A 19,965-nucleotide genomic window follows, 5' to 3' on the forward strand; every position below is an offset into this window, starting at 1 on the left:
CATAATATTTAACGTATAGGTTGACGTTTGTATATAGTTTTGAACCACTCACGGAGCACAGAGCACTTCTTAGTCGCTTACGGACCTGGAAAGTAAACAAGACGGAGGGAAGGCAGAGAAGGGGAGGGGGAGGAGAAATGCGACACGGCGGGCCACAGGGGAGAGCGGAACGCATAGAGCACATTTTGTCGCTTATGGATTTGAACAGGAGTAACTTCTACCGTTGCACTGCTTGTCATCAAAGATGAGCATAATATTTAACGTATAGGTTGACGTTTGTATATAGTTTTGAACCACTCACGGAGCACAGAGCACTTCTTAGTCGCTTACGGACCTGGAAAGTAAACAAGACGGAGGGAAGGCAGAGAAGGGGAGGGGGAGGAGAAATGCGACGAGCGGCGATGAGGGTGTTAAGCAGCAGGGGCCTTTGAAGTGAAGCTAAGCTTCACTTCAAAGGTGTGGGAGGAGTGCTGCTGGGGAACAGATGGCGATTTGATGATGTGCACGCGCATTTTAAATGAAGTGGTGAGAGCAAGGTGCCCTGGGGGACTCCACAGGAGAGACCTTTTCCTATTGAGGAAAAAGGTGGAAGGGAGACTGCCTCGACGCGGTCCTGGAGAAAGGAAGACACCCATTTCAGTGGTTGCCCCCGGATGCCGGCGTGCTCGACACGTTCGAGTAAGATGGAATGGTCAACTGGTCGAACGCCGCCGACAAATCCAGGAGCACCAGGGCCTGAGAGATGTTCTGATCCGCCCACTTTCTTAGCTCCTCATGAACAGCAAGAGCTGTAGATTCAGTAGAATGCTGGGGCCTAAACCCAGCTTGATGGGGATCAAGAAAGTGGGTGGATTCAATGAAGGAACTCAGGCAGTTGACAACAAAGGCTTCCAGGACTTTACCCAGATAAGGAAGAAGTGAGATTGGACGGAAATTAGAAAGAATACCGGGGTCTGCTCCAGGTTTTTTAAGAATGGGTGAGACCACGGCTGTTTTGAAAGAAAGGGGAACCACCCTTGAGGAAAGAGTTATTTCGGAGAGAAAGAGGGAGCGTGGGGATGTTGAGGTAAACCTCACGACTGATATGAGGGGGGCAGCTATCCTGGGGGGAGCCAGACTTGACTTTACCAAGGAGAGAGAAAAAGGTGTCTTCAGTGAGAGTGGGGAATTCAAGATAGTGGGTAGGGTTGGGAGGGGCAGCAGTGGAGTGTAGTAAGGGAGTAGCAGGGGGGATGCTGGCCTTGATCGTGAGGATTTTTTCAATAAAATAATTATTGAGGGAGTCGCAAAGAAGTTGCGATGAAGGCGGTTTAGCAATAACACGGTCAGGTTTAACCAGTTCATCCACAATAGAAAAGATAGTTTTAGACTTGCAGCTGGAAACAAGTATTTTCGTGGAGAAATATGAGGATTTCGCTGCGACTATAGCTGTTTTATAGTCTTGTAAGGCTAATGAAAACAAAGCTTTTTTAAGGGGGCAGTAATGAAGCCTCCACTTACGCTCGAGTTGGCGCAGAGCAAGCTTCTTGTTCCTCAGATTTTCTGTAAATCAGAGTTGAGCATCGTGGGGTCTTTTTGTCTTGAGGGCCTTCAAAGGAGCAAATTCGTCCCTAGCCTGGGCCAACCAAGAGGCGAGAGATGGGCATTAGTCAATCCAGTCCCGCTAAAAACATCAAGGGTTCAAAACTGTTTCTTAAACTCAATGCACCCGGGTTATCTAAGGGGGCACTGGGCATTAAAGGGCGTGGTCCCATCCCATCGTCGGGGTATCCCTTCTTCCTGTGTACGCGGGCCTTGATTATAACTCGGGGTTCCCCTCCAGTAAAAGTAACCCAAGGGCAGGGGCAGGGGTATTATATTGCTTGGGTGGGTTAAAGTTCAAGTTCAAGTTCAGGAATTTGTATAGCGCACTACTCACCCAGAGGGTCTCAAGGCGCTTGAGGGAGGGTGGGTGCATTACTTATCGAATAGCCAGGTTTTTAGCTGCTTTCTGAAGGAGAGGTGGTTCTGTGTAAGGCGGAGGTGAGTGGGGAGAGAATTCCAGGTTTTGGCCGCTAAGTAGGAGAAGGATCTTCCTCCCATGGTGGATCTATGGATGCGCGGAATTGCGGCGAGGGCTTGATTGGATGATCGTAGTTGGCGGGTGGGTGTTTAGAAGGACAGTCGTGTGTTGATGCATTCGGGTCCTAGGTCTTAGAGGGCCTTGTGTGCGTGGGTGAGGAGACGGAACGTTATTCTCTTGTTGACGGGGAGCCAGTGGAGGTCTTTCAGGTGACCGGAAATGTGAGCTTGACGGGGGATGTCCAGTATGAGTCTGGCTGAGGTGTTTTGGATACGTTGGAGTTTTTTCTGTAGTTTGGCTGTAGTTCCGGCGTAAAGGGTATTTTCGTAATCCAGTCGGCTAGTGACCAGTGCGTGGGTGACTGTCTTTCTTGTTTCGGTGGGGATCCAACGGAAGATTTTTTTGAGCATGCGTAGGATGTTGAAGCATGAAGATGAGACGGCGTTGACTTGTCTGGTCATCGAGAGGGAGGAGTCTAGGATGAAGCCCAGGTTGCGTGCGTGATCTATAGTTATGGGTGCCGTACCCAGGGCCGGTGGCCACCATGAGTCGTCCCAGGCAGAGGGGGATGATCCTAAGATGAGGACTTCCGTTTTGTCCGAGTTTAATTTTAAACGGCTGTTCTTCATCCATTCGGCTACTTCTTTCATTCCTTCGTGTAGATTGGTTTTGGCAGTGTTTGGGTCTTTGGTGAGGGAGAGGATCAGCTGGGTGTCGTCTGCGTAGGAGATGATGTTGAGGTTGTGTTGGCGCGTGATGGATGCGAGGGGACTCATGTATACGTTGAAGAGGGTGGGACTGAGTGATGATCCTTGTGGTACGCCGCAAATGACTTTGGTGGCTTCTGATTTAAAAGGGGGGAGGCGGACTCTGTGTTCTTCCGGTGAGGAACGAGATGATCCAGTCCAATGCTTTTCCTTGTACTCCGACGTTGCTGAGGCTTTGTATGAGGGTGCTATGACAGACTGTGTCGAAGGCGGCGGAGAGGTCAAGTAGGATGAGGGCAACTGTTTCTCCGTTGTCCAGTAGTGTTCGGATGTCGTCGGTTGCTGCGATGAGGGCGGTTTCGGTGCTGTGTTTGGCTCGGAAGCCTGACTGTGAAGGGTCGAGGGATTTGTTGGATTCAAGGAAGGCGGCGAGCTGACTGTTGACGGCTTTCTCAATGACTTTGGCAGGGAATGGGAGGAGCGAGATGGGGCGGTAGTTCTTAAGTTCAGAGGGGTCTGCTGTGGGTTTCTTCAGAAGGGCGCTGAATTCGGCATTTTTCCAGCTTTCCGGGAAGGTAGCGGAGTTGAAGGAACAGGTGATGACATCGCGGAGATGGGGTGCGATGATGAAGTCTGCTTTGTTGAAAATGTGGTGGGGACATGGGTCGGTTGGTGAACCTGAGTGGATGGAGTTCATCAGGCGTATGGTGTCTTCAGTAGTGATTGGGTTCCAGGCGCAAAGGTTGTGAGAGTGCTGTTTTGGTTCAGAGGTGGGTGGAGTGGACTGTTCTTCGGACTGGTTTTCAAAGCTGTTATGTATGTCGCCTATTTTGTTGTGGAAGAAAGAGGATAAAGAGTCGCAGAGGTCTTGGGAGGGAGTGATGTCGTTGGTGCCGGCGGTGGGGTTGGTAAATTGTTTGACGATGTTGAATAGTTCCTTGCTGTTGTGGGCGTTGTTGTCGAGTTGATCCTTGAATGCTGATTTCTTGGTGGATCGGATCAATTGGTGGTGTTTGCGGGTGGCGTCCTTGAAGGTGGTCAGGTTGTCAGTGGTTGGGTTTTTTCTCCAGGTTTTCTCGAGAGTACGACATAACTTCTTGGATTTCTTAAGGTCATCGTTGAACCAGGGGGCCTTTTTGCTACCTTGTTTGATTTGGTGGTTTTTCAAGGGTGCTAATTCAACAGCGCTGTGGGTGATCCATTGTGTGAGTTTGGTGGCAGCTTGGTTTGGGTCCGATGATATGGCAGGAGGGTTTTGGTTAAGCGATGTGAAGAGTTGGTCGGTGGTGATTTTGTTCCAGTTTCTTCTAGGAATAGGTTGTGGGGGGTTGTGGATCGTGGTCTTTTTATAGCTGAAGTGAACGCAGCTGTGGTCCGTCCAATGGAGAGCTGTGGTGTGGTCGAAGGAGATGTGTTTGCTGGAGGTGAAGATAGGGTCGAGCGTGTGTCCGGCCAAGTGGGTGGGGGTGTCAACAAGTTGTTTGAGTCCGAGATTGGCCAGGTTGTCCAGAAGGGTGGTGGTGTTGCTGTAGTTTTTCTTTTCCAGGTGGAAGTTGAGGTCTCCCAGTAGAATGTAGTTCTCGGAGGTGAGGGCATGTGGGCTGATGAAGTCAGTGATGTCTTCGTTGAATTGTGTGCGGGTTCCTGGTGGTCTGTAGAGGAGGGTGCCTCTAAGTGTGGTCCTGGGGTCGGTGTGGATCTGGAAGTGAAGGTGTTCGGTGGCAGCGAGGTTATCGTCGGAGCTGGTCGTGATTCGGATGGTGTTCTTATGGACGATGGCGATGCCTCCTCCTGTTTGGTTGGTGCGGTCTTTTCGGATGATCTTGTAAGCGTCCGGGATGGCTATGGCGATGTCGGGCGCTGATGAGGCGTTCATCCAGGTTTCTGTAAGGAAGGCGACGTCCGGCGATGCAGTGTCGAGTAGGTCCCAGAGTTCAGTGGCGTGTCTGTGGACCGAGCGGGTGTTCAACAGGATGCACTTCAGGTGGTTAGAGTCGGAGCTGTGTTTGAAGTTAGTGGATTTGGTGTGGGTCCTGATGCAGGCGAACTTGCAGGATTGGCAGGTGAAGGGTCCATGGGTGTGTCCTGGGGCAGCTACGCAGCATTGTGGTGTGCGGCCGGGGTTAAGGGCAAAGAGGATAGCGGTGTCCTACGTTATGCAGGCGGAGTGGGTTTTGCGAGGACCAGGGGGTCTGGCCCTGGGCGCGGTCCAGGTGCGGACGGGCGTAGACGGGCTTACCTTTGGCGCACCTTCGGCGCACATAGGGCGCAACCGCTGGGCGGAAAGGCATCTGTCATATGTGGATAGTGGAAGGGGGAAGGGCGAGGGAGGAGCAGCTGGGGGGCGGTAGCGGGGTGGAGGTCCGGGCAGGGAGGCACAACAACAACAAAATGGCTGCAGGCCAAAAGCGAAACTGGATTGGGGCACAAGCTAAAATAAACGCAATGCACAAATCACAATTCAACCTACTGTTAACGCTATGCTCAAAGGAAATTATTCAGCTTAAGGCAGACAGTCACAAAACAATGTTGATGGAAGCGCGCTTTCGAAATATAGGGCTACGATCAATATTTAGACAGAGAGCAGTCCACCTCCTAAGATGTGGTTGACTAATCTACAGTCTCTAAAATTGACCACCACACAATTATCAATAATATCCTTTTTCCTGCGCCCCAGCCAACTCACTCTCCGCCCATGCAAGATTTCCCCTGGTTCGTTCCCTGGCAGCGGCCTATGCTTATTTAGCCAGAACATAGTCTTGTTCCTTAGTACTTCATGAGATTCAGTATGTTCTGGCTTCAGTTCTGGCACTCCCGCAAGTATAACCACATATGGGGCTGCCTCAGGGGGTAAGTTTATACTAGGTGGTTGGTAAATAGTCGCCTAAGGGGATAACCCTTTTGGGTGACCCAGAGTGTGGAGCTTCAGGGGTAGTTTGCTTGTGGGTTGGGGCTTGTATATTAGTAGTTAGGGGGGCTGTGGGCGCCTTACCTATACTGGGAGTGCTTCTAGATGGGGCACCGCTATTGAGCATTTGTGCAGTGGTGATAGACCGGACAGTGATTATTTTCCCTATACACGGGGTACTTCTGTTGGGAAAACCGCCAGTACTTGGTTGTTGGTTAGATATGGATGATGGTAAATCCATGGCAGTGGTGGTTTGCACGATGGGGGTGGGGGGTGGGGGGGGGTCTGCTGTGCTCATTCCCTACAGTAGTTTTGGGGCCTTTGTACTTGGTTACAGTAGTAGGAGGTACATTGCCACCCTGACCCACCCCCTGGTTTTCACTAGGGTTACTATTTTGTCCAACCTACGCACGATTCGTTTTATTTGGGTGCTAACCACTTGCTCGAAGATAGGGGGTACTTGCAATTGCGTAACATGCCCAACTTCCTCCCCTACCACATTTGTTACTACATTCAGCGCAGGGATCGTTTTGCACTTCTTGGACCTAGGTTTTCTAAGACTAACCCCCTTTTTAGGTCGAGCCTAGACGAAAGCAAAGCGAAGCTTTGCTGTCTAGGGCGACAACTTATGTAGTTACTTTTGGGGGAATGTGGACAGCAGAGTGCCACACTCTTTTTCTGGCTGAGATTGGACCTCGTGGGCGCGCACGTCGCCGTGCCCCTCACGTGCCTCATATTCCCATGCGCACACAGCCAGCCCCCACACCCCTGCTCACACACCACACAGGCACACCTAAACACGCTGCTGCCCCCCCCCATACACGCAGGCAGGCACACACACAGGTACAACACACGCAGGCACATACAAGCCCCCCCCCCTTACATACACACACACGCGCACACACACTCCCAACCCCGCTCACCGGGCACACGCAGGGCTTCCATCAGGGGGGGGGGGGGCGGGCACCGTCAATGTGCCCCGACGCCCCCCCCTCACTGGCTCCTCTCGTCCTGTCCCTCCGTGTCCAGACTCTGCAGCCCGCTCCTTACTCCGCCCCCTTCAGGACATTTCCTGCGTGTCAGGCCTCTCCTTTCCACCGGACGGAAATCCTGTTTGCGTGTCAGGCCTCGTTTTCACCACGCATTTTTTTTGTTTTGTTGCTGGCTTGTTGATGGAGTATTTAGCTGCCAGGCTCTAAATCCGTTCCTTAACCTCCTTGCGCATTTCATAGGCAGGCTATCTTATACTGTGTGCAGTACACAGTGCTTTCTGTCTCAATCCGGGACCTTGTAGCACTATAAACACCCGTCACTATTCCCTAGCAGCGCACCGACCAGGATTCACTTCCGGCAGAAGCCTTTTTAGTCCAGTGGTCCTAGTGCACCCGGTCCTAATGCAGTCCAGGAAAACTGACCATCTGCCTCGGATTAGTTTGTCAAGTTGTCAGTGCGGCTGCACTGGACCCCTAATGCCCCTGGGTACTGGTGCCACTGCCCCTGCTGCACTATTGATTTCTACCCGCTGTGGGACCAGCGATCTGTCTCCGGCCCAGTGCAAGGCTGGACACTACCTGGGTCCTCCGTGCCCACCTAAAGTTGCCGTGCCCCGCCCTCTCCACACTGCAGCGAGTGCCTTGAGCCCTCTCTGTGCCCTGAAGGCACCCTCTAGCCCATTAGTGAGCGGCAGCGCTCCACGCCTTCACTCGGTGCTGGCTAGAGCTGCTGTCCGTCTCACCTCAGAGTAGAAATGAGGTCTGTCTTCATTTCCAGCTAGCTCTGGATACGAGACGACATCTCCGGCACGTGGGCTCATGGGCGCCTCCAAGCGACAGCCAGGGGTAAGGTGCAGCCCGCGGGGTCACCGCAGGGCCTGGGCCCACTTCCTGCTGACCCGAAATAACCTCCTGTGCCGAGGAAGCACAAGCCTGGACGACGGCCATGCTGCTGTTTGACCGGGCATGTCGGCTCAGTGAGGCCGCGGGCGATCGCCAGGCAGTGTAAGCGAGCTCTGCGGTGCCCGCACCCTTCTCTTCCACGGGGGCACTGCTGAGGGTGCCAACTGGGGTTACCCTTCACTGTCATGCGTCTTGCCGGTTTAGTTTGTTTATTGTGCTATCTTTATAGTGCCGATCTGCTACTGGTGTAGTGTCTAAGTGCTAGGGACGGTCTTCATTTGAAGTACTATTATGAGATCTGAAAGTGCGACTTTTGGCGTGGCATGAGTGTGCACGTGTTAGTGATAGGCCTTGTATTTGACGGCATTGTATACATTTGTTTTGGCGCAGCATGAGTATATTGTGTTTATGTTGGTGGTATTGTGTGCACATGTGTAGTGGCATGCCTTGTATTTGACGGCATTGTATACATTGGTTTTGGCGTGGCAGAAGTGTATTGTGTTTATGTTGGTGGTATTGTGTGCACATGTGTTAGTGGCATGCCTTGTATTTGATGGCATTGTATACATTGGTTTTGGCGCTGCAGGAGTGCATTGTGTTTATGTTGGTGGTATTGTGTGCACATGTGTCGGTGACATGCCTTGTATTTGATGGCATTGTAATTAGAATTACTGCCTACTGATTTCTGTCCGTCTGAGGCCAGTGCTATTTTGCTCCTTGAGGCTACCTGGCTGACGGCAGCTTGGTAAGTGCCAAACTCTCCTAGTGCGAATGGTTTACTAAATTCCCGACTTCATCGGCAGCTCCAGAGTGGTATTGACCCATTGAGCTCTGCATAAGCCAGCCAGGAGCAGAGGTCCCGGCCTTCTACCCAGGCTAATCCTTCTGGAGGCAGTTACATCTTTATACTTTTCATAGCGCCTGAAGGATGTGGGTGCACTTATTTCCAAACTGACCGCCAGTTACCCACCCTCACGTAAATACAACACATATTGCATTACAAATGCTATAGGTGTCACATTTGCGCAATTTAGAACTATTGGCATTGTAAATGACAACGCGTTTAATTTCGCTATTTTCACACAACATAAATAAAAAAATTGTCATTTACATTACCAATAGCTCAAACTTTCCTAATGCGAGACCTATTGCATTGCAAATGCTTGTTCTTTCTGGTAGATGCCTTTTTCCCAGCTTTGGTGTTCACAGAATCAGCATTGCTCACCCTCTGGGCACATGGAATTGCCACAGATGGCGAGACTAATAAACTGTGTGGGGAATTAACCGTATTATCATTGTCAGATTCTTGGGTCGTTGCAGTCAGGTCGATTTTTGGGGTTAGTGATAGGCGTCTTTCCGTTCGCTCTATTTCATTAGAAACCACCCCAATCGCCCTTTGGAACATTCGGTCAATTGCAGTGGGCTGTATAGTTGTGGGTGGGAGAGCTCTCTTTTGTTTGGTCGCCGAGCTGGGATTAGGTGGGATATTATGACATCTTTTGGCTGATCTTGTTTGCACAGTACTGGCCATTATATTGCACGGCCAACACTTTGAATGCCAGGTTCACAGGTACTATCACAGTACAAGTCCGAGTCCCCTAAATTGTTCTGTGACTTGGATGCAATCAACCCTGGTAACCAACTGACACCCCAGGTTTGTGTAGAGGTCTAGGTCTGCCATAAAGGACACGAAACCTCCAACTAAAGTGCATAATGCATTCGGAGTGCAGCCCCTAAGGACCACATCATCCGCATATAAGAGCATTATGTAATTTGTTTATGTGAAGCATGAATCGGAGAGGGGCCAGTACACATCCCTGTCTGACCCCTCTAACAATATTGATGTCCCCTGAGACCTCCCCATCATTACTGATCCTTACCCGCGCCTTCAAGTCCCTGTGCAAATGTGCCAAAGAGTAAACCAGAGTCTCGTCCAACCCGTAGTTTAAAAGGACTAGATCAATCTCCTTTCTTAAAAATAGGCACGATAATGCTGGTAGACCAGGTGCTTGGAATAAAGGTGTTTGTTAAGTTGTTAAAAACATTACATAAAAGGGTTGCCCAGAAGTCCGGTTCATGTTTAATAAGATCAAAAGAAAGCCCGTCCGGCCCTGGGGCTTTATTGCCTACGCTTTGGTGTATGGCATCCTCAACTTCTGACACAGATATAAAAACCCTAGTGACAGAAGGACTAATTGGCGTGTTCATAGTCTTGGGCGGGGCTGTGTAAATCCTAGCAAAATGTGCTTCCCTTGCTTCACTGGTTATGTTGCAGCTTAGGGGAGTAAGGGTGAGGCCCAAGGATCTCATAGTTTTAACTGCTGCCCAGAAACGGTTTCCGTCATTAAGTGTAGCGGCACAGGCTAGGTTGACCCAACGTTCTTTTAAAAGCTCGTCTTTTTGTAGCCTGGCTGCTTCTTCGTAACGAGATCGTAATAATCTAATGAGAGTTACATCCCTGGGTGTAGCCACTGATGCTACACGCAGTTCTCTATTTGCTCGCGAGCAGGTAATATTGAACCATCTAGGTTTCTCACTGGTGTTTAACGCTGGTCTAGAGATCATTTGTTTGATACCAGCGCATAGGCTACTAAATGCCTCAATAATCTCTAGGTTAGGATCACTAATTGTGAAAACAAGTTTCAATGAGCAGTGGGTGTAATTTTATCATAGTGGCAAATAGAGCTTTATTATCGATGCCCTTCCAAATTACTCTTATTTTGTCAGTTGAGATCACTAAATTATTTACCCCGGGCTCTTTAACACGACTGGGTCTGGGAGAGAATCTGATTGTTGTTAAAATTGGATTATGGTCGCCCTGCGTGGTACACAAGACCTCTGCCTTTACAAAAAAGGTCCTCCAATGAGGCTGATATGAAAAGGTAATCGATTGTAGAGAAACAGCCACGACCCCTATAAGTGGGCAATTTTTGTTTTGATGTACGTCAACTATTTGCATCACGTTTAATTAAATTGCAAATTGATAGGCGATATAGTAGTTCCATCCCTCTTTTATATGGAGGATCAGAGGCCAAGGAAATAGGAGTTGGGCCGTTGTCCTTAGGAAGTCTAGCGTTAAAATCACCACCCAGACACAATCCAGCCAATTTGTCATTCACATTCTGATTTTGTAAATTAGCATATTAGGTAATGTTACAAAATCATTATTATAAAAGGATGATCAAACAAATTGACGCCCCTCGTGTGTAAATCATTGCTTGGAAGTTATCGTTCTTTGTCACAAGAGACTTTATGCTCCCGCCTGCGAGGATATTGATCCAGGTTGAGAGTCCACCTGATGGACGGCCTGCTTTAGGGCTAGGTACAGTACTGTTAAGGCATACAAAGCCTTCTAAGAATAGTTCCTTTGTTTCTTGAACATTAGGATGTCGTACTTTTGGACTATATTGACCTCGTCTTTAGAGTGTAGCTTAGAGGCTAGCCCTGCAACGTTCCAACTAAGCACATGTAGATCTGAATCGTCTGGTTCAGGGGTAGCATCGACGAGAGGGTCTGGGGAGAGTCCATTGATAACAGATGCAGCAGGTGGTCAACGGGAAGACAGTCAATCCAGGCTTTCTAAGCTAGACAGAGCAGAGAACCTGTTATGCATGGTGTGAGGGGGGATAACAAAAGTATTTGGGTCCAGGGTTGGTTTATAGAAAAAACCTAAGGGCAACGACCAAATGAGGGTTGGGAAATTGTTATTGAATTCCTGTACTGACAGTAACAGTTTTACCAGTGGGGGTCGTCTAAAGTTATTAATGATGCAGTCCCCTTTAATATTCTTTTGTGAGGGTCCTACCCAGCCCACCCTGTTCCCATTAATATCTCACTGACATTTGCCAACCTTAGGCCTTTATGTTTAAGTAGCCAGTCGACGCTTTTATTCCGGAGTTGGTCCCAAGCCTCGGTTTGGTTTTTCCTCAAAGAGGGAACGCCTGCTGAGACTAGGACATAGGGCCATGCAGCAGGTGGTACGTTGAGAACATCAATCCTTCTCTCTAAGGACGGCCCCATGTCATGGTTGTCTGAGATGAAGGTGGCACTCGGGGTGTTGGATTGCAAGGGGGCCAGAGTTGTGGGTAAAAAAAGGGTTAGCTGAAGAGGTGTTGTAATATAAACAATTGCTGTTATTAGTGCACATGGTGCGTGTTAAAGTATTCTCACTGGGGATAGATTTGATGAGTAAACTATCTTTTTGTTTGCCACACATTACACTAGCATTATTGGAAAGAAAGGGTATGGGATCTGCAGTTTGCTGTTGCGTATTTGTGTTCGCTACGCTAGAGGACTTTGTATTCTGAACCCCCCTGGTTTTGCTTGGGACTTTGGGTATACTTATATATGTATTTGATTTATTTATCAAAGCCTCCAAGTGATCTAAGCGTTTCAAAAGGGCATAAAAAATGTTATCCACCAAGTTTTTCATATGTTCATAAACTGAGTCCACTATGGTGTCAATTGAGATGTCACGGGGTCTAATTCAAGTCATCAGGGCTATTGTATGCTCAGTTTGTGTATGAATAGAGTGGGTTACAGGAGGGAGACCCACGCCAATGGTGCCAGGTCTAACAGGTGTCAATTAAGATGTCACCAGGTCAAATGCGAGTCATCGGGGCTATTGTATGCTCAGTTTGTGTATGAATAGAGTGGGTTACAGGAGGGAGACCCACGCCAATGGTGCCAGGTCTAACAGGTGTCAATTGAGATGTCACCGGGTCTAATGCGAGTCATCGGGGCTATTGTATGCTCAGTTTGTGTATGAATAGAGTGGGTTACAGGAGGGAGACCCACGCCAATGGTGCCAGGTCTAACAGGTGTCAATTGAGATGTCACGGGGTCTAATGCGAGTCATCAGGGCTATTGTATGCTCAGTTTGTGTATGAATAGAGTGGGTTACAGGAGGGAGACCCACACCAATGGTGCCAGGTCTAACAGGTGTCAATTGAGATGTCACGGGGTCTAATGCGAGTCATCGGGGCTATTGTATGCTCAGTTTGTGTATGAATAGAGTGGGTTACGGCTTCTGATGAGGTCAGATCGATGGTGGTATCAACTGTAGTGTTGGTGGGCTCCGTGTTTACTAAGATCGCCGGGGCAGCCGTGCCTTGAATCCATGAGCTCAGGGTTGTGCATTGTGGTTTTAAGCGAGGTGGTGGTTTCCTCTTAGTACTGATATGTTTCGCCAAAGTTCTTTTTCTTTTAGCCCCTGTGGTTTTGGGGTCTGGGGAGACGTCTTTATTTGGGACAATGTCTTTTGCGTGGGTCGAAGCTTGGCTATCCGTAAGGCCTACATTGACCTTGTTACCCTCATTGTTTGCCAGCTTGTAACCGCCTTTCTGAGTTGGTGACTGTCTGATGGTGTTAACAATTACGTTTGGTGTCAGGGGAGGGCCAGTGCGAACCTCCTGCTCCTCTTCTTCCATCAAGGTAGGTTGGTGTGTCAACAGTCCCAAAGATAGTCGCCTTTCTGTTAACTCGATCTCTGTTGAAACAATGCTGACTGCTCTTTCTAACATACTGTCTATGGTGGTGGTAGTGGTGAGACGGGAGCCTGGTGTGGTGGTGCGTTTCCCCTTATCACAGTATCTGATTAGCACTCACCTCACTCCTGCAACACTGCAACTTCGGCAGCATCACTCGGGGGGGTGGCCCGGCCTGGCCTCTGACGGGCGTTGACCGGCCCGCCCTTGATCTGGGATTTGCCCGGGCACGCCCACGCGCATCCCGTGATGCGCGAGGCCGCCGGTGTTCTTATTGCGCCTCCGGGCGCGGGAAGTGGTCGCAGGGGTGCCTGGAACTTGCAGTCTCCTTTCGTCCTGTTTCGGCTGTTCCCCTAATGGCGCAGCGAACGGCTAAGGCAGTGCTGGTGACTCTCGAGACGTTTCCCTCACAGCCTCTGGATTCCTCGGGCTTCCCGCGCTGCGGGAGGCCGCCAGTGTTCTTATCGCGCCTCCGGGCACGGGAAGTGGTCGCAGGGGTGCCTGGGACTTGCAGTCCCCTTTCGCGCTGTTTCGGCTGTTCCCCTCACGGCGCCGCGATCGGCTATGGCGGAGCTGGGGAATCTCAAGCCGTTTCCCTCACGGTGCCTAGATTCCTCGGGCTTCCCAGGCTGCAGGAGGCCGCCGGTGTTCTTATCGCGCCTCCGGGGGCGGGAAGTGGTTGCTGGGGTGCCTGGGACTTGCAGTCCCTTTCGCGCTATTTCGGACGTTCCCCTCATGGCGCCGCGATCGGCTAAGGCGGTGCTGGTGACTCTCGAGCCGTTTCCCTCACAGCGTCTGGATTCCTCGGGTTCCCTGTGTGTTATCAAGTGAGGTATGTCACACTGTGGCTTAGAACAGGAGCCTGTGTGTTATCAGGTGAGGCACGCCTCGTCCCAGTAGGAATAGGAGATTTTCAGCAGTGGAGAGCAGTGTTTTTCTCTTGCATCATCAAAAATGACTGGAGTCAGACATTTTGTGGAGTCGGGTATGCTCCACTGCTGGTAGGGGGTTGTGCTACTGTATGTGCCACTAGTGTACAGGGAGAGCGTTGTGCTCCTGTGATGTGACACCAGTCCTGGTAGTGTTGTGCTCTTGTATTGTGTCACTGGTCCTGGCAGGGGTTGCACCTCTTAGCTCTCTCCTTGGTAGAGGTTTGTGTCCTTCTATCACCAGTGTTAATAAGGAATGCGTTCCTTTGTTGTGCAAAGCTGTAATGTTATAGCTCCCTGAAGCCCAGAACAGTACCTGTTTGTTGATCTGGAAAGGCGTGCCAAGCGTGCCCTCATAACCGAGATGACACTGCTTCTCTTGTCCTGGGTTAGCGAGCTAAAGTGGTGGTGGCAGCGTATTAAGTTTATTGGCTCATTACTTATGACCAGACCTCTTTCTTGTGTCCGATGAAAGAACAGTCTACTGAACTGCTTTGGTGTGAGCCCCAGACCCTTACATTAACCTTCCGTGTGCATGCCCAGTGCATGTAGGTACGGTGGGTGTGCAGCACATGTAAGGTGATAGTAATCTCCAGGCCCAACTCAGGAGGTCGCACACTGTCTCTCACACACTGCAGACTTAACCTAAAGCTTGTCGCTAGGTACGCATACACACCTGATCATGATCAGACCTACGCACAAGATAGATAATCATCAAATATGAATGGTAAATTAAAGACAGTTGTTTTTGTTAATGTTAACAATGCTTATGGTGATATATTTGCACAATTAATATGATCTTGAGTTCCCGTTGGGACATTGACATTGAACCACAATTCTTTAGTATGTGTAATGCTGTTATTATATCCTTGTACCCCATCAATGTTCTATGTATACCTGTATGAAAGATATTATGTACACTCACTATTGTCAAGGATCTATGTACAAACCTCTGAAAAATCAATAAATAATATATTTTTTAAATGTGCACTAGTTATCCTGGGACATTTCAGTCAGTTATGGCCTATCCCTGTGAGAGGTCTCATGAAGGCATAAAAATGACACGTCAACCTATTGACGATTAATGAGACTGTTGCAGGAAATCCTTGCAACGAGGATTGAGCAAAACAGAATGCCCAAGGTCAGTGGCTGATGCTGAGCTGTGCCCATGTAATCTCTAGAATTAGAAATGCATATGTCCTGAAGAAGGGAATGTATATGTCCCGAAACGTGTTACGATTAGAGGGCATTTGGCTTAATGAACTATTCGTGGCTTAAAACTCATCTACACAATGTTGGAGCTTCAATGCTCGCTTTATCACTTAGATGAACTCTGTTGGATTTTCTGTGGTTTGATGATGTATATACAATACTGTAGCAGGATTACATTGCTAAAACCTTTATTTAGGAAGGGCCTTACACTAGGCTTGCTCAGTCTGATGGATGGAGAGATAACTCCAAATGGAGAGAACTCCAGATCCATATGTACACACATCCACAGAGGTACACACTCATACAGATGCACACATTAATTTGCAGGCTCACACACAAACCTTGTACAAACTCACAGATGGATATCTTCAGTCCATGCTTGCACAGACTCATAGACACACATTCATACATATATACTCGCACAGATGCATATAAAATCTCACGGATTTATAACTCCAGACTTATGCATACACATCACAAACTCACAGATACACACATGTATGTGCACACTCACAAATGCCACCAGATCTTGTGATATACAAACACATCGGCAGGCATTCACTTACGTAGGTACAAACTCACAGCCAATAAATCCAGACTAAAGCATACACAACCCTCAAACACACATGCATAAAGACAAGGACATGTATTTGTGTACTCTGTGGCTCAAAATTTATATATGAATATGGAGACACACACATGCAGCAGTCCATGCCGAAAAAACAGAGAAATATAGGGACGCGCAGACATGCATGTACTCCCAAAGACTATCCATACATGAAGACATACTTAGACACGTACACCTAAGCGTGAACATGCACACACACATATATACACACACACATGCTGGTACTTACTCACAGCCAGATAACGCCACACCACTGCACAATACTCTAACACACACCATGTGAGTATGCAAGTACTACCTTAAGGTCAGAAGAGTAATCCTTGATTTCATATTTTTTTAGGACGCGCCCATGTCCGATTTCAGCCCCAATATCCAGGTGCAGTAACTCCAGTCAGTATCTGGTGAGGACCATGACCAGTCTGTAGGGGGACTCATCCACCTCTGTGTGTCTTGAACTTTAAGAGGCCACATAAAGACATGGGCACAGACATATACAGAGACACAGCACTCACTGCAGCCACTCACCCTCATGGTTTTATATTGTTCCTCTTCCTTGAGTTTGGACTCCAGAAAACATCCCTCCTCTTTCTTCAGAACAAGCAGCCACTCTTGAAGCTTCACCTGTAGGGATGAGAGAGCAAGAAATAAGTGTAGATATGTAGAGTGTGGTCTTAATTACAAAAAAAGAGTCACTACAGTGCCTGCCACACGTGCCCAGACTGTACGTACCAGTCATACATTAGTATTGCTAGCACCAGCCACACATATCAGGATTGTGAGCACCACCCCCAGGTATCACAGACAAAGATGTCCCTTTTTTGTACCGGTTCTTGCCAAGAAGGATCAGAATCCCTGCTCCAAGGAAACAAACGTCATCACTGGCACTTACAGCGACTTGACATTGTGCACACTTTATGCCTAAAGCATGGAAACAGATAGACTTGACACTAAAGAAGAAAGGTTGCACCAGAGACATTATCAAACCTTCCTGGAAAACACAGAACCAAGTGGAAATATCTAAGCTAACACGTCTTATAAGTGCATTAACCGTGGATGCAGCCCTGACACAGCCACACTACAAGGAGTCGACAACAGCCTCCTCCTCAATGACAAGAACGGCCCCTGACCTCCAGGACCTCTCTGCAGCCTTCGACACAGGCGACTAGCTGGCCCTGATCAACGCACAAAAAAACACGATGGGATTCTGAGACACTGTCTTGAAATGGATCACATTCAACCTCACTAACTGGCTCCAGTTCATGCAAATAGGTTCCACAAGATCACAGGAATGCCCTGTCTCCAGCAGAGTATCCCAGGGCTCCATCCTTTCTCTCATCATCTTTAACCTCTCCATGCGATCTCTCAAATCCATCCTTACAGACAGCAGCATCAAGATCCATCAATATGCAGATGATGCTCAACTCTACCTTAAATATCCTCACCCAATGACATCCTCATACTCTGCCCTGATCTCATCCAGTCTTGGATGTCAACTAATGTATTAAAGTTAAACCCCACAAAGACGGAACTCTTCCTGTCTGCAACCAGCTCAGAACAGCCACAGACTTAAGCCTGGGTCTCCAACGTAACCCCATCGGTCTTTACCCCCTCCCCCCCCTCTACACAAACCTCTCATTCAAGCAACACACTGAAAGAATGACAAAGAATGCGAAGAAAGCTCGATTCCAATGTCCTCTCATTAAGAAGTGGTTTCTCCTGGAAGATGACTTCAGAACAAAAGTACAAGGCCTCTCCCATGGGGGTGGGGACAGGTCCCTGGTCAATGGTCTCCCCAAAACCACCCTAGCACCCCTGAAAGGCAGCACACATGACGGGGGACCAGAGAGTTGATCCAGAAAGCAGGTAAAGTGCACGGTGCAAAATATATTGATTTTTAAAAGCCCCAAGGAGATCACACAATGAAAAGGAGCTTAAACGCGTCCCCACCGGCTGCCCAGAAAAGCCCACTCTGTATTGGTATCAAAAAGGCTAAAACAAGCGGCGCAGGGCTTACTTTCGGCGTCCGGTGGACTGCCTGTGGGGGGGGGGGGGGGTTGTCCTGGTCACCCAGAGCCCAGTCCAGTGCTCAGCACCTTGAGGTGAGGAGGTCGACGACTCTGAGCTCCCCCAGACCGGGAGCCTGTGATCGCAGCCCGGCCCGACGGTCATTCATCCTGTGAGGGGTCCCCAAAGCCAGCGAGCTTCATGTAGCCAGAGCTACAGGAGATCTTCACTCTGTGCCCAGTGACGATGTAAGTCCAGCGCCTGGACCCTGCACTCCCCTGTGTGTCTGAAGAACCCTGCACTGCTGGGGAGTCACCTGCACCAATGCCCTGGTGACCCTGTGCGCTTTACAATGGATTGCGGCACCTCTTCTGCTGTGTATATGTCTATGTGAGCCGGTGCGCCACACCCTGCATTGTCGCGTCAAGTCTTCTGACACCGACAACTCACACTGCAGTGCCACACGGAATCCTTTGAGTCTAGTGCAAGGTCACAAAACACCCACACACATCCCTTCTGATCCTCTGCAGCCGCCTCTGTGGCTCACAGTCTACGGCCCATGATCCCAGCGCTCTGACAGACACACTTTGTGCTCTTTTGTAGGTTTTTATAAAGCCCTCAGGGAGTGGATTCCCTTACAATCCCTAAACACCAACAAACATACCTTGTATTTTTCAGCAGCCTTCTCTAAGGACACTTTACACCCCTAAATATACATTGTATCCTCCTAAAGCAGCGGTAGAAGTGGGCGGGGACGGAAGGGCACGGCGTGCCCCTACTTCTAAAAATAATTTCAGCCCGTTCCCCTACTTCTTTCTTTGAAAAAAGCATCCCGGGACGGAGAGAATAGTCCTACTAAAAACGTAACTTTTTTTTCAGCTTCCAGAGGCTGCTCACATTCTCTGTTGAACTCCAGAGGCTGCAGCAGCCCCCCCTGAGCTCGCACAGACTGAGGGCGGGCCCATTGTCATTCCGATTGAGGCTGATTATCCCCTTTGGAATGACAATGCGCCCGCCCGCTGCCTGCCGTTAGCATATGTCAGCGAGATCTGCATGAGGTGTCTCTGGTATCTGGGTGCAGGCCATGGCTCGTTGTGCAACCAATATACAAGATGGGTCCGCAAATGTGTAATCAAAACTTTAAAACAATCCCGCTGGGGCGGGAGAGGTGCGCTGTGGGCAGTGTAATCTACTGTTTGGAAAACACAACCCTGACGTCGACGCGGAGGAGGCGAGGAAAAGCATTACCTCCTCGTCAGCCTTCCCCGTCCCAGTCCTTACCAATGAGCATAGCTCCTCCCACCAGAAACTCCCAAGCAACTAAAAACCCATCCCTTCCCTCCAGGCCAGACCCACACCCTAAGGCATATTTTTGTGTCCTATTTTAGGGCTGCCTGTTCTTTCTATGTTCGTTTCATTTGTGTTTACGTTTGGGGGCGCCCTGGTGTTCTGACGGTGTTGGGCTGCACCTCGTGACACATGCCTGGGGCCGGTACTTTGGGGGGGTCGGGACTCTGGGGCTGTGGCTGCGTGTCCTTGGTTTCTCCCCTGGCCTCTTTTCCCTGCCGTGGGTCGCTCTCTGCCCCTTTTTTGGGGCATTGCTTGTATTTATGGCGGTGTCGCGTGGTGGTGGCGTGACTTGTCTTCCTGTTGGGGCCTCCCCTCTTCCGGTTGGTTCCCTGCCCTAGCGGGTTCACCCGGGGTGGGAGGGGTGGTTTGTTGTGCACGGCACCCCGAAGTGGCATGGCGGTCTGGCCTCCTTTCAGGTCAGTGTGTGACGGTCTGCTTGGCGGACGTTTTTTATTCCCCTTGGATACCTGTTTCATGTACGTTTGTGTCCCTGCTTTGGTGGGACCATGGGGTTTGGGGGTGTCCGGGACTCCCTCTTACTGTCGTGTTTGGGCTGGCCTACTGTCCTGTTGGGGTGTGGCTTTCCCTGATTAGCCCTTGTGGATCTTGCATTGCTTGGTCTGGGCGCTAATTTCTCTGTTCTTTTCCCCTAATGGAGTTCTGTAGTTTGGGCTCCGCTGGGCGGGGAGGTGGTGGTCGCTGGTTCTTCCACTGCTCCTTCTATGGGCATGTTCTGGATGCTTCTGCTGCGTGGGTCCGGACTTGGTTTTGGGTGTGTCCGGGG

General features: G+C 49.6%; 1 protein-coding gene across 2 annotated transcripts in view; it reads right to left on the minus strand.

The window, feature by feature from the left end:
- LOC147710148 (E3 ubiquitin-protein ligase TRIM39-like) overlaps nucleotides 1-19,965 on the minus strand; it is a 450,821-nt gene that overhangs the window by 422,016 nt on the left and 8,840 nt on the right. For both annotated transcript variants that reach the window (XR_015295848.1, XM_086920844.1), the window contains exon 2: nucleotides 16,353-16,448. Coding sequence is in view for 1 of the 2 variants with exons in the window: in XM_086920844.1 (XP_086776970.1) it covers nucleotides 16,353-16,448 (96 nt within the window). In the remaining variant the exon portion in view is untranslated. The remainder of the gene's footprint in view (nucleotides 1-16,352; nucleotides 16,449-19,965) is intronic.

This window comes from Lissotriton vulgaris, chromosome 5, assembly GCF_964263255.1.
Source record: "Lissotriton vulgaris chromosome 5, aLisVul1.2, whole genome shotgun sequence".
Lineage (NCBI taxonomy): Eukaryota > Metazoa > Chordata > Amphibia > Caudata > Salamandridae > Lissotriton > Lissotriton vulgaris.